This window comes from Accipiter gentilis, chromosome 11, assembly GCF_929443795.1.
Source record: "Accipiter gentilis chromosome 11, bAccGen1.1, whole genome shotgun sequence".
NCBI classification, from domain to species: Eukaryota; Metazoa; Chordata; class Aves; order Accipitriformes; family Accipitridae; genus Astur; species Astur gentilis.
The window spans coordinates 13,242,539-13,257,807 of record NC_064890.1 but is presented as its reverse complement, the minus strand read 5'-3'; the positions used below and the strand labels follow the sequence as shown (position 1 = coordinate 13,257,807).

The following is a 15,269-nucleotide window of genomic DNA, read 5'->3' as shown; positions in this document are numbered from 1 at the left end:
CTAGGCGCAGGGTTTTCTAATATCCAGAGAGATTTTTCCCTCTTTATCTTTCTATGCTGAAATAATTCTAATGTTTTAAGGCATCACAAATCCAAACCTCTTTTTATATAGCCTGCAACATGTTCTCCACGTCTCTCCTTTTTATACTTCCCACCTTTTATAGCCACTTATTCTATTCCAAAGCCTTCTACTATGAATTCTGAAAATGCAGTTCTTCCCTTCCCAACTGTTCTGTGATGGCCACCATCCACATACAAAATTCCTATGCGTTCCTCCCACTTGGGCAGATACACTTCTCAAAAAGCTGGAAATGTTACTGCAATTTTTTTCTTTCTCTCCCACAAACCGTGCTTATCTGCCACTGAGTCCACTAGGGTATTAGTCATGAAAGACAGTGGCTTTTTAAAGTGCTGCATTATCTGTCAAATCTTAAATAGAGGACTCTGGGCTCAGACAGGATTTTCCAGCTCTATTTAACAGGGACTCCAACTCTCACTTTGAGGAGTTTAGGCTAGAATCAAAGCCCAGGAAAATTACTGAGACCTTTTTAAAATTATATTACAAAAATAAAAAGAAAATGGAACCCAGGAAGTTGTAAGTATAAGAAATTCAGTTAATATTAAGAAGAAACCCTGAGGTAACTGTATTTGTGAAGCCCAGTTGCTGAAGGTACTGAAAAGTTTGGATTCATCGTCACTTGTCTGTAAGTGTATTGCATTATAAGCAAAGACCAATCAAAGAATGTTGAAAAACATGACAAATAATCTGCCTTTAGAAGTATCTGGAAAATAATGAGTGTTACTAGAGATTTTAGCAAGTCATTACATTTCTTATCTGGTAGCAATGTGCTTTGAAATGATTGCCAGGAAATACCCAACAGGTCTGTACAACAAGGCAAACTTCCCATCAAAGACCACCAATTTGTTTTTAACTTAAATTCAATGAAATTGCTGATCTTCTAGATGAAATTTAAAATGAGGTGATTATGAAGATTAATTTTTAAAAAGGAGAAGATTGCCATTCCTTTTGCATTAATGATCTCTGTTAAAAACAAGAGCTTTTGTAAAAAAGCCAGAGGGAGGAGAAATAATAAAAACGAAGGTAGCTGGACATATTGTAATGAATATAATCCCACAAGCTTCTCTTTGTTAAATCTATCATGCTTCATTGCCATTTAGAAGTCAAGGATTGAAGGATTAAGGCTATAGAGAGAATAGGATTAAAAATCATGTACTCTGATTTCTACTTATGATTAAATAATATTTCAGAAAGAACTTCAACCTTTTGTTCTTTATTGGCATCAAGGCCTTGAGTATGATCTTTGCTAAATATGGTGTTGTGAATTCTTTTCTATGTGAAAAGATTTTATTTCAGAATTTCCCACATTGGAGCATTCTTTTCAATGGTCCTTGTAGGAATACTTCAGGCCACCTCTATTCTCATACCACACAAGGCTCTCATTTTAGTGGCAAAAATCAACCTTGTGCAGTCAGTGGGAATTTTGCTCCTTGCTTCAGTGGTGAGTGGAATCCAATTTATAGCTCATTAAAGATGTGAATTGTTAAAACTCTGGCCCTGATTCTCCTGATGAGTTAAAAAAATCTCTCTCCCTTCTTTTCTAAATTTCATTATGCATTCCAGCTGAAAACTACTTAAGCTTAGCCAGTTAACTTGGCAGCAAAATGAAAACGGGTTGCTATCAGAAACTGGACTTGAGGATCTCCAGCAGCGCCAGCAGAAACTCAAGCTACCATAGCCGTTTTGTGGTGGTCATGTAGCCTTGGACGATCTTTCAGTTGCAGCATACTTTAAACTGTACTATCATGTTAGCTCCAGTTTGCTGGCTCTTTTTTGGGGTTCATCACTGGTGAATCTGTTTAGTTAATTCTGAAATTAAATTAAAATCTGAAAAAGTTTTACAAAATAACAGTCAACATTTATTGCCATTTTAAAATGTGTTATTCATTATATCTTACATCACTGATGAACATGCTGCATTCCTTACAGTGGGCATTTATATAATAAAGACCTAAACTGTAAAGGGCTGTACATAAAAAATAATACTTCACATCTCTATGAACTTTTTCAGCTGAGAATCTCAGAGCATTTTACAACCAAGTAAGTTTCACAGCCACATGAAAGGTATGTTTAAATGACCCCCTTTCATAAAACACTGAAACTGGATGTGATTTGTTTTCGTAACATCATGAACTAATTAGAATGTAAGCCTTTGATTTTCCTCATCAAGGACCATGGGACAAGTCAGTAGCTTCCTCAGCCTACATTTATCAACCTTTAAAATCCTCAGGTTGCTGGAAGAATTACTATTGGGCTGACAATACCTGTACAGGCAGGGATCCTTGCAGCCTGTGTGCAGCCACAGGATGCCTCCGAGTCCTGGGCATCTCGCCATTTAAACACATGATCTGGGTGAGCAGTGAGTGCAAGACAGCCAAGTGCTAGCTGAACAATCAAGGAAAATAGACATTTTTTCTATACTGTTATTCATTCTTGTCCTTGCAATTACCAACTCTATTTAAGATTAAGGTTAGTACTCTACAGGGATTTGTATGTCTGAGACTGTGAGAAACTGTAATGGTTCTGAAAGCAAAGTAATACTTAATAGTCCATTACAGTTTAAAGGACTTATCCATCACACTGATAAGTGTGCTCCAAGCAAATGCTCCCTGCACCCAAGAGTTCCCTCAGGGAGATACCAGCAGATTGCCCAGGGCTGGCCCCAAGGCACAGACAGCCAAGGTATGTACATGGGGACAGCTATTTTGTCCTAAGCCTTATCCAAAGGTGGAGAAGTAATTCTTCTCCTTTAAACTGTGTCACTGCAACCAGATTGTGCAGAGAAGTGTCTTCTGAACTCCCAGGAAGAAACACTAATGAGGTGCCCCCTTTCTTATTTTTATTGTGACTTTGGCATTGAAGGTTTTTTTGGTCAGTTAATGACCAGCTGGTGTTGGCAGCACAAAGTGCCCTTCCAAAGGTCATGACAGTTCAAGAGATTTTGTGTTATTGTTTCATTAACCCGAAATTGAAAATGCAAGCTGAAAAAAGCATGTTCAATATGTACTTAAATGACAGAAAAAAGTCATTGTGATCAATATTATTGCAAGTAATGCCAGCTCCATTACAAAACTGATGGCATTAAATACTACTTAAAAGTGGTGTTAATAACGTGCAAAAGAGAGTTCGAAGTAAAAACCCTGTGGTTTAAAGGTGCAGTAGTCTTATCATCTGAAAACACCTGGATTTAAGTCAAAACTGGAAATGAATTTGGTAGTCTGTCAATCCATTTCCTAATTCCTAGTCATTTGTTCATATCACAAAGCCACCAGGCAGGAGTGTGTGATGGGCAGTCACTACTCTGAAGTGAGTCAGTCCTGGAACAGGAAGGGTTTTGATGTCTGAATTGAAAAGCGTTTGCAGAGCAGTATCAAAAGTTTGCAGCAAAATTACTCATGTGTGCCTGACACTCTCAGCTGAACTCTGTAAGCATTGCTTACTTGCCCTTGGGAGAAAAAACAACAGTCCTTGGCACAGCAACTCAAACCATCCCAGAGGAGAAGGTTTAAAATGTCTAGGGACAATGTCATGCTCTACGTTGCTCGTATATTTTCTCTCTGGATTGATTAATCTGACATTATATTCTGCACCCCACCTGGCAGAGGAGCTTACTGAACATGTTTTTCTCACTTGCAGGATAGTATCTTTTCTAGGCTGTAATAGAGAAAGCTGATGTGTTTTAAGATAAAAGAAATAGGTCCCCACGCACTTTTTGAGAAACATGTATAAGCCCCATCCTCAAGAGAGGATGCAGAGGAGGCCAGTCTCTGGATCTCAGATGGATATGATACTTCAGAGCCTTGAATATTTTGCTAAGCTCTGGAGAAGATCAAGATTCGAGATGCAAGCTTGTGATTAACCTTTCCTCTTTTCTGTCTTCAACAATCTATCTGCCTCTTCACTGTGCAGTCTTTCTGGCTTGTCATTTTGTACTTGATTCCCTACCCACAAATAAATTCCCAACACAGGGATTTGGATTCCCTGTCAGGCACCGGGTCACCACATATCAGATGCTGCAGCAAGTACTTGGTAGGTGCCCACAGCATCTATGATGGGGAATTCTTTGCTTTTCCTTTCGCAGAGAGAGCACCTCCTTGGCCATCCCCTATCCATCATGATTGTCCACTACACTTCCTCTCCCATTTGAAATCACTTAACATGTCCATATTGAGACATAACAGTTCTGTATTTTTCATGGAAGATATTAACTAGCATTTAGACTCCAGCCTCCAAATGGCTTCAGTGAAGACGAGTTAAACCCACTTTAAATATTTCTGAAATTTCATGTGAGATGGACAGGTGGCCACTTCTGTGGCCTTTATTTATTTGTGGCTTAGTCATATCTTATAAATTAACATTAAGCTAAAATTCTCCACACATATGAACTGCTAATAAAATAAGCAAAGGTCTCTTTATATATAGTTATGTCTCATTCTATATAAAAGCATTATTTTATATGAAGACCTATTTAATCTGGCATGCAAAGAAAAGAATTAAGCTATGCTGGTACAAAGTCTAAAAAAGAGACTCTCCTCAACATATTTCCAACAGCAAATATAATTCCCTGGAAACAAGGTTTAAAATAGCAATACTGGTAGACCTTTTACTACAGTGAAACAAATGGTACCATTTAACACACAATGTAACTAGCACCTAGCATCAGATATCAATCATGACTTGTATAATTTTAGGAGTTCTTGTTTTGATCAAGAAAACCCCCACTTTTCTGAAGAGGATATCTCTTTCCACTTTGGTTTCCTGGGGAAATGAATTTTATGGGTTCATACTGTCTGTTCACAATTTCCCTCTGTGAAAGTCCGAATCTATTGTTAGTTTTCAACTAAATTTAGCTGATACACAGAAATCTCAAAAATAAATACATTGCCCCTGCATCAGATAATGTTATACACTGAGTCTAGCAGGTTCTTGTCTTGCCTGCACAAGCCAATGTGGTTTGCACAGACAACAGAAAAGAAAAGAAAAGAAAAGAAAAGAAAAGAAAAGAAAAGAAAAGAAAAGAAAAGAAAAGAAAAGAAAAGAAAAGAAAAGAAAAGAAAAGAAAAGAAAAGAAAAGGAAAAGCCTTTTAGAAGCCAGCAAGAGAAAAATTTGTAGGAAGCAATGAGCAGAATACTATGTTGAGAGACACAGTGCTCAGGGTCACACAGCACTAGACAAAACCCCAAAGCTAGCCTTCTCTCCCAGTTCATATTGGGATCCATTCATTCAACTAAAAAAGGGGCTTGATCCAGATTTGCAAGATATCCTTCTAACACTTTTTCCACTCAACAGTGTAGGGCACTTCCTCCTCATCCCACGTCTTCCTCTACCCATGTACAGCACTGCTCCGTCCAAGTTTCACATGTAAATCTCTGATATGGATCCATCCCGATCAGCCAAAAAGTCCCACATCCCTTTGTACCCTAGACTGCTGAAAGATTTGTTTTCAAACTCAAGGCTACTGCTACTTCAATCAAATGAAAAGCTACCTGTAGGGAAGTATCTGCTACAAGTCGCCACTAGTGGGCACTGCCACACATAAATGGTATCCATATAAGTTAGAGTTTACTACTTGGTTTCCAGTAAAAATGTGTGTAAGGGAATCAAGAAATAATGCTTTACCCATAAAACCAGCATGCCTATGCTCAAATGCATCTATGAAACAAAAATATGAAGGGTTGATATGTCTTTAGTACTACAGCATAGTGAAGAATCAGGTAAACAATGACAAATTATTTCTTATTATGTTTGTGATGTACTTCAAGTTGCAATGTTGGATAGAGTTATTAAGATGCTTAACTATAGACAGCTTGCACTTACTAAAAGGAAGGAGGTGTACACAGACATGTTCTATGGTTTGATCATGACAGAAATGCTCAAAAATTGTGTAAATAAAAAAAAATGTGGCTAAAAGTACTGAAAAAACTGCCTGTGTCATAAAGCAGTCTGAGTCACATTTATTTTTTAGATGAAAAAAAAAATCGATAGGTATTCAGTACGAATTAAAACAAGAAACCAAGTGCTCCAGTTTTGACACCATTTTTTACTCATTTTATACGTTCAGTTGCAAAATCTTTACAAGTGAGAAGAAAAATTATTTATAAATAAAACAGAACAGTTTCAAACACAAACAGATTTTTAAGATGCTCATCATGAAACAGGAATTATGGAGATTAATGATAATGCCAATTATTTATTCTTTCTTTTCATTATTTATTTTTATTCCATACAAATAATCTTTTCGAAGAAGAAAATTATCAGATAGAAAATACAAAAAAGAACAACAAATTTAAAATCTTGGTTTTTAAAGCAGTGGAGTAGGTTGGGTTTTATGCCTAATAACAGTAGTAGTAGTAGTAGTAGTAATAATAATAATAATAATACCACCTTCTAAATCTACAGGATCTCTTTGTATAGCTGGCAGCTGAAGTTAAAATGGATATATGCAATGGTTCATTATGTGGTTTGAACTCTTAACAAGAAATTCAGTGTATTAAATGTAAGCAAGATGAGAAAGACAGTCCTAGATTTTATTTCTTTCATGCCAACAGTCAAACAAACTAAAGATGTTATGGAAAGTTATTAATTTTAAGAAAATCTGGTGAAATTTGAGAAAATACTTGGTTTGGATCTCTGTTTACATTTGTGGAAATATAACAGTAGAGGTGCCCACATAAACTTCCTCTGTCACTGGAAGTCCGAGTCTAATTTCTATCACTTAGATGGTTTAGGGAGGAGGAACATCTGCTGGAAACAAGCAAAACAGTCAAGACTGCAGGCTAATTGCTGGGCTTCAGTCATTTCTAGGGTTAGTATAGGGGCATGTAAAAATGGTGAAGCAGTAGCTTAGAACAGGAACATGAAGAGGGACTGTATGTTAAACGGCGAGGTTTTGAGAAAGAAGGATTTTTCAGCATTAAAGCACCCATAAAGCGTTACACAAAATCATCTGATAACTTTTTTTCTTAAATCTCAGCACCATTTAAAGAGTTTTCCAAACTGAAAACTCAGTGAATAAAGGTGGCCCTGTGTCTCACGAGAAGTGTCCAGCTAAAAATGCACTAAATAACGTTTCAGAAAAAAGAAAGAAAAAGTGGGCCTATTTACTCAAAGATTATTGGTTTGCTAGGCTATTTATACAGATAGCCTAATCAGTGATTGCCGTTATGATTCTGAATTTAACATTTGTCTTCTGTTGGTTTGTGGTTTTTTTTCCTGGCAAAATCATATTAAATATAAAAATATATGTTTAAAAACTTGGTTCTAGCAATAAATCTACAACTTTCCTTTTTTTTTTTGAGAAATTCTGGAATGTTTAGAGATGATTGATCAAGATGATGACAGTGTTCTCAAAGAAGGAAAGGGAGATGAATTCCTGATTTTGTGACTCCATGTGCTAAGACACACTGCACGTGTCATGCAAAGCCCTGAGAAGGAACTCTGCTGTCTGGGTGAAAAGGAAAAGAGAGAGGTCCTGTATGTCATGAAGTGGCAGGGCAAGGAAATACGTACTTTCCACTGCTATTAGCAAAGGGCATTTGCTTGGAGGACTCAGGATGGGAGATGTCCAGTGGGAGATGCCTTATGTAACATGAAACAAGGGGCTCAACTGGTAGAGAAAGATGGAGAGGACAAGGGTAGATGTGTGTGTCACTGGCATGAAGAAGAGTGCTGAAGCTGTGCATGGCTCTGAGCTTACCAAAAGGTATCGCCTGTGACTGCAGGAATGGGGAAAAGGATAACCCAACAAAACGTGACAGGAGGGTGGGGTTCCATTCAAGATGAAGACACCTAAATGCAGTAGTCTGTCTACATACAGGTGTTTACATGTGAACCAGGTATCTGTGCCCTCTAATTGCCAAAATACAGCTGACATTCACAGTCAATGAAGTTTAAAGGCAACTTGGCTCACCTTAAATAAATATCTATATTTTGCAGTCAAGTTGGTGGGTGTAGAAGAGATGGAAAGACAGATGACAGATGAATGCTAGGTGAAATCAAAGCTTTATTTATAGTCTTAAGCCTACTTGTATTTGAAAACTAAGAGATAGGAGAAAGGAGGTTGACCTAAAAAGAAACGGAGGGTTAAGAGTGATGGAGACTACTGTCTGAATGGATTAGTAATGAAATAAGTGAAATTTGTAGTAATGAAATAAGTGAAATTTGACATATCTGATCCCAAGAAATTTCAACAGCTGTTTAATCCCCAAATTGGATAAAGAAGTAAATGTTCACTTTTCTCCAGAATTGAAAGTTCCCTAAAATGAATTAAAGAATTTGAAAAATTTAATTACTACATTTTTTAACCAAAAATGAACTTTCTAAAACCTGAGATATTGCATGTCATTAAGGCTGAACTGCCTTTCAATATTAAACTACATTTTTTACTGCCTTATGGGACTTGTCATTCTTTTCCATATTCTCTCACAAAGAACAGACTCTGTTATTAGACCACTCACATAATATACCTGTAATCATGCAAATCCTTGGAGTCTGCTATGTAATATGACCCTACAGAAAATGTAGCAACCAGGGAATGTAGCTCACAGAAACAAAGGGGGCAGAACTATAACTTCTGTAGTACTCTACAGTTAAAAATTGGTTAACCAATTTTGATGGGGGGGGGGGGGGGAAGGAATCATTTAAAAGAAGTATTCTAATTCAGAAAAAACCAAATATTTAGTTCATATTTTTAGGACAGAAAACACAATATTTTTAATAAAGTCAAGATTTTCTGGACAAAATCAGAAATGTGTAAAAAATTCTAGAAGAAATGCCAGCTATTTCTGCTTACTGCTATCATGAAACTCAGGCACCATACAAACAGAAAGTAAGAGGCAATTCTTGCTTCAAAGACCTGCCATCTAAGTAGATCTGACAGAGCGAAAGTTGAAGTAATTTGCTGAAACTCACACAGAAGTTCCATGACAGAGACAGAAGTAAAGATCAGCCCTTAAAACCTCCTGACCTACAAAGGGGTTTAGAGCAGTGGGTGTCATTAAAGGAAAACAGGAGTCCACAGCACGGAGGCAAAGAAAGCTTGACTTGGTAGAGCTTGTCAATCTCTTGGCAAAGGCATATGAAATTTTTTCCAAGAGGAGGGATGTGCTGGAAGGTTGGTTCAGATTTTGCAAAGAGAAATGAGCAAGCACTGGGATTTGCAGATATAGAAGCCAGAGAAAATGAAGAAATCGTATTTGGCAAAGGAGTATGGAAGAGCTGAAAGTGGAAGAGAGGAAATGCCTGGGGCGGAGGGGGCCCTCAGTATCACAAGCCCAGAACATCAGGACTCAAATACTGTACACTGCTCGGACGTTGTCTGGTGTGGAAACTGCGTGTTGGTGGCAGAATGAAGAAGGAGGATTTGGCAGGATTTACGCTGAAAGGAGAACACAAAAGTTGTGTTGTTCAGAACGAAAACCTGATAGCAGAATCTGATAGGTGGTAAGGACATCATAACATATCTCAGAGAATCTATACAAGTTTTAGATGTGACAAAATGAATGTCAATGAAAACCACAAGGTATGCAGATAGCAATAAAGAAGCAAGGTAAGTATAATTTTCTATCTAAACACTGATGTCTTTCTAAAATTTTGTATCTCTGAGTAAAATGTGCCAGAATAAATCATAAAGTGTAACAAAAAAGATGTTTGGCACAAAAAAAAAAATCTACCAAGCCACAGCCGAAACGCGTGTGAAATTAATCCTTGATCTGACATTAAATCTAAACAAAAATTCCAAATCCCTGTGTGCTGTAACAATGTCCCTGGTGTTGGACCTCAATGGCAAGGTGCAGCCATTCTAAGGCATATTAGTGATTTTTAAAAACCTTTTCTTCTGCAGGTATTGGATTAAAAAAACCCAAAACCACATTTTTTGAACAACAAAAGAACCTTAGGAAAAGAGAGGATGTTGCAAGAACAATCTCTGTAAGAATAGAAAATCTCTCCCTAAAGTCTTTTATGCTTCACTTCAAGTACTTTGCATTAATGAGCTGAGCAACCCTTAAAAGAACAACATGACCCAGCATACTATAGTAATTCAATAATCCAGTAGTCAAATAACTACAAAATAATGCTGTTTCTTTAATGCACTGATCTTCATTTTAAAATGTTTCAGATACTTTGGTATATTTTTTAATATTTCAGTGCTTGTTGTGATCTCAGTATACAACAGCTAACAGAAAAAGAAAAAAGGGGGAAAAAAAAAAAGCAACACACATTTACTCCAAGTAACTCTGTGATATGTTACTAAATAGATATTGGTAAATTTGGTGAATTTTTCTTCTGCTTTTTTTCACTAGTATTCCTTGAGGAGCAGGAAAAGATATAGCTTCATATAAGTAATGTGAGAGATTTAGAATGCAAAACTCTTGTGCCCTTGTTTTGTTTCAGTAACACACTTCTGTTGTATTCACTGTAGAATTTACTCTGGGAGCTAGTGTTGTCAGTGCTAGAATAAGCATCACAAAATCATTCAGACATGTAATTTCTGATGTCAGAAGAGAACGTCAGAATTACTGCTGAAATAAGGAAGGGATTTTTGGAATATAGCAATCTTTCAAAATGAAGCCATTGGCAAAAAAAATCCAGGAACATTCTTTACCAAACCACTGACCCTGCAGTTCATACAGCCAGCTACTCCTCATTGACCTCTTTATCAGCCCAAAACAGCACTGAGTTTTCTTTCAGGTAATACTATTTACATTAAACAAATGAATGTATTTTGGAAAATTGAAAATAAATCAGATGCAGCACATGAAAATCTACTAATACATTTAAAATATTTTAAAATGCTTTGAATTAATGCACATAGCATGCATGCATTTAATCCTTTGTACCTCACAATAATAAAATAAGTAGCAGTCTTTAGAAATCGTTACTTCTTAACTGGCTAATTGAACTGACACTGAACTATAAAACAATGAAAAAAACCCTCCTCAGAAAAAGATCTATTACAATACATTTTTACTTTGGCTTTATTAAATGATTTTGATTACTGAAACTTTACCGGAGAAAAAACAGAAATTATACTGAATGCATATAAGATCGTTCAATATGATCTGTATTATTACATATCTCTGAATCTGTCAATATAGTCATCCCTCCTGCACACGAGCTACAGCTCTTTTAAGCATCCTCAACAGTATTTACGCTTTTAAATTTTAAACCTTTAACAATGCAGTACCCCCCAATCCAGCCTTGAACTCTGACAGACACTAATCTCTTGTCTCCCTCCCACACCCTGTTTTATCAGACACTATTTTGTTTAAATTGGCTACTAAATAGCATAGCACTGTACCTTTAAATACAAATCAAACAATATTCATATTCCCACGGTGCTGCTAGTTTCCCTTATGCATTGAATCGCCTGTAGATTAAAAGCTCAGAATCTGAAAAGGGATTCTGTTCTGGAGACCAAAGTTCTCTGTAGGAGATGAGGGAGAGGGTCAGTCCCGGAGTCACACACACAACAGGCAGAAAACACACTTGTGATCCTCAGCTTTGGATAGCATCAGAAAGGGGAATAAAAAGCAGAAACACATGGCACACTGAGAACTGGTATCACTTATGGCTTCTAACCAAAGCAGCAATTAAACACCTTTCATCATTCCCCCAAATGCCTGATTTTTGTAAGAACTGAGAGAGACACACACACACACAAAACAAATCCCCTCTGAGCAGCAACGAAAACTTAATAACCTACCATTTTCTTTGCACTCTTCTGGAGGTTTAGCCTTTTTCGCAAGTCGTGGATCCAGCCATGATGTTGTCTTTGTGTTATGGCTGAAAAGAAAAGAGATCACTCTGAGCAGACACATACTGAAAGGAATCAAGTTTATTCCTTAAGAAAAAAGGGTTAGTCCAACAAAATTGCAATCGATACACTTAATTTGCTTACTGGTTCTAAGTAGCCCTGAAGGAGGTGTAAGAGTAATTGTGCAAGGCAGCTGTAAATTTGGCAACCTCAGCTCCCTGTCCTCAAAGCAGCTATTTTTATTAAAATCAACTAGAATGTTGCCAAGTTAACCTCATTGAAAATGCAGAACTCATCCAGAGCAAAAGGAATTTATTACAAATACAGTGTTCTCCCGTTGAACGAGTGCAGGCGACAGGATTCTGTACCATTCTCACAGTTTTCAGATAGAATTATTTTAATCTTAAACCTGTCCTTTTCATAAATACAGGTTTGTTATTGCTCACCAGCAGCACTGGCAAGGCATAGCAAAAGTGATGCAAATTACAGCATGCTCCTACAAAGTCTACATTTCCGGACAGAGTGATTAATGATACTTTGTTTAACAAACCTTTAACTCTCCATATATAATCCTTCTATCGAGATAAAGTAGATATGCACAAGCTGAATGAATCATGTGGCTCCTTTCTATATTCAGAATAGATCTTTGAGGAATCAGCCATCAAATAGTGTTGAACTGGCACAAACTGTTTTCTGGGAGAATATTTTGCCAAATGAATTGATACTTAGCACAGCTAATGAGACTTAAAACCAAATCTTTTCAGTGTATAGCTTTCCCATAAGCATTTGAATTTGGAGCCAAATATTTTAAATATATTAAGAAAGGATGACTATAAAACAGAAAAGGATGTGATCATTACTCCTTTATTTTTTGAGATGCCTTTCCTACAATACCATCATTCAGAGACACTTCTAACCCATGTTTTATTTATCTGATACATCCTAGGAGGATGATTGTTCCATATAGTACTGAATTATTTAGTGTATTATTAATTTGCTGTGTCATTTTAAAGTGTACTTAAGACTTCTCTTATAACATTAGTATAAGATGTACAAAAATAGGGCACCTGACAAAAAAATGGATTAGGATGCATTGGTAGTTGGTGAGTTACTAATTAACTGATGCAGTCCATGCGCTCCAAACACCACTGGTTCCTCTAGGCAAAAATAAATGCATGGAGCCAGTTCCTTCTCCCACTATGACTCCCTGTTTAGTCCATGGCAGATAACCTTTCCTCTGCCTCGATTTCTCTCTCTCTCTCTAAAAATAGAGTGATGCTACCTACTTCTCAGCATTATTGTCACCATGTTAAGGCTTCCTCCACATTTTGGATGGGAAAAAAGGCAGATGAGAGTTATGTACGGATAAAGTAGCAACTCAAATTAAAATTGAGGCATTTAAATTCCAAATTTAAGCATGCCCTAGTCTAGAACACCATTCACGGCAGGTGAAGAGGATAAACAAAACCTTCCCTTACTTTGAGAGCAGAGATGTATTTGCAGCGTATGAAAAATAAGCCAAAGGTAAGGAAAATTCACAAGATGCCAGCAGCCCGTGCCTGATTGCAAGTGTAACTAAGATGCTTTCTCTGAAGCTCTGGCTGCCTGTGGTCTCCTGTAGGGTGTATTTTTATACCGCAGTCACAGCCTAACTGCAGCTTGTGCAGACATACTTGAGCTAGCTTTAAATTAACTAGGGGAGGTACTGGCAACAATGTCACTGCAGCAGCATGGAGCTCAGCACCAGTTCCTCACCCCAGTATCTCCTGAGCTACTTGGGGCCAGCCAGCAGCAGCCGCTGAGCTCCACACTAGCATGGGTACCCCCTTAGCAGTGCCAGAGCTCAGAGGGAGCTTGGACATACCTGTGGAAGCTGCAGTCGCATCTCTGGAGTGTGGGCGTGTCTGTAGAACAGCCACTTTCTCCCAGCTACTAATTCTGAATGATTTTAGGTACCCCCCACTGGTTGCACGGACTAAGTTGGATTCACATAGTTTCCTATGGCTTTAAAAGGGTAATATATAGGACTACCATTAGTAATGTTTGCTGTGGTATAAAGTGGATCTCAAAGCATTTTACAAAGGAAATAAAAATCATCACCCCTGTTTTAAAGGTGGGAACATGGAGTCACAGAGTTATCAAGTGACTGTCCACAGCCACCAGACAAGCCAGTGGCAGAGCCAGTACTAGAAGCCAACTCTGTTGCAAGTTAGCTGGTTGGTGTTTTCCTCACAATACCACACAACATCAGAACAGACCAATTCACGAGCCCTGAAAATAGCCCTATGACATTTCTAGAATGTGCCTGAGAAATGAGTTTTTGGGCATTTGTAAAGACAGGTGCCAAGCTGAAAATAAGTCCAATTCAGTATTACTGTTTTAAAAAGTGAATTAGTTTAATTACAGCCTCCAAGGCTTCTTTTGAACCTGAGAACAACAACAAGCAAACAGTTATGCTTCCCTTCAGCATAAATGTGGCTTTCCTAAACCCAGAAGAACTGATGTCTTCCAGTTTTGTGCACTGTGGCCATTCTCAACAAAACCATAAACCATAAACAAATAGAAAGTCAACATGTTCTCCAAAAGAAGAGTGATCCTTCAGTCTGCAGCAAAATTTCAGAGGATCAAGCTGGTATCTCATCTATATCAACTCTTACAGCTCTCAATCTCCTCTCCTAGCTATGTCTCTCAAACCCATCCAGCTACTTTGTAAAAGCAAAACTCATCCGCAAGAACTTTTGTCAATAACAAGTAACTGAAGGAGCAAAGTACCTTTTGAAAATCATCCCTCTCCTCCTCACTCATCACTACACCTGCTCCCTTGCCCTGCCTCTCCTCTTTATTATCTATACCAAACACACATACTATGTCTTGTAATGGGACTTTAAATGCTTCTAGGCAGGTGCTCCAGTAGGTAAAAAATCTTCTCCTGCTCTGAAGACAGACCCTATTTGAAAGAAGGCAGAAATAACCCCACCTGTCTTCTAACACCTCTACAGCACCATCAATGTCCTCTTCAGTGCTACATAGTGCTGATTGCCTTGATCATCTTCGCAACCAGGTACACAACACAGAAACACTCCTACAATGAGGACAGACATGACTACTGTTGTGCTGCTCTCCGTAAAAGAGCGAAATAAGTAGCCCTAGAATACAGTGTAGTGGTTTTTTATACGTGTCTACTTCTGTTCTACACAGGAGGTTTATCTAGCAGGGTACTCTTCCAGCCTCCCTTGTGTCAGCTTTCAAGTTGTGGATTTTGGAGTGATGCTGCTCTTGCCGTAACTGGTGCTGTGCTAGCACTATGCAGTGTTGTTCAGAGTAACCTCCTGTTACCTGTCTTCCAGGACGGGCTAGAATTGGGGTTAGCCAACCACAGAAACAAAAGAGAGGTGGCTTCTTCCCCAACAGCTAGGACACATTGGGAATGAGAGG

At 37.9% G+C, this 15,269-nt stretch overlaps 1 protein-coding gene across 11 annotated transcripts in view; it reads right to left on the bottom strand.

Annotated features, from left to right (window-relative positions):
- The window catches only part of MAGI2 (membrane associated guanylate kinase, WW and PDZ domain containing 2), a 763,702-nt gene that overhangs the window by 221,502 nt on the left and 526,931 nt on the right, over positions 1 to 15,269 (bottom strand). For all 11 annotated transcript variants that reach the window (XM_049814030.1, XM_049814031.1, XM_049814020.1 and 8 more), the window contains one exon: positions 11,784 to 11,863. In XM_049814030.1, the coding sequence (XP_049669987.1) occupies positions 11,784 to 11,863 (80 nt within the window). The remainder of the gene's footprint in view (positions 1 to 11,783; positions 11,864 to 15,269) is intronic.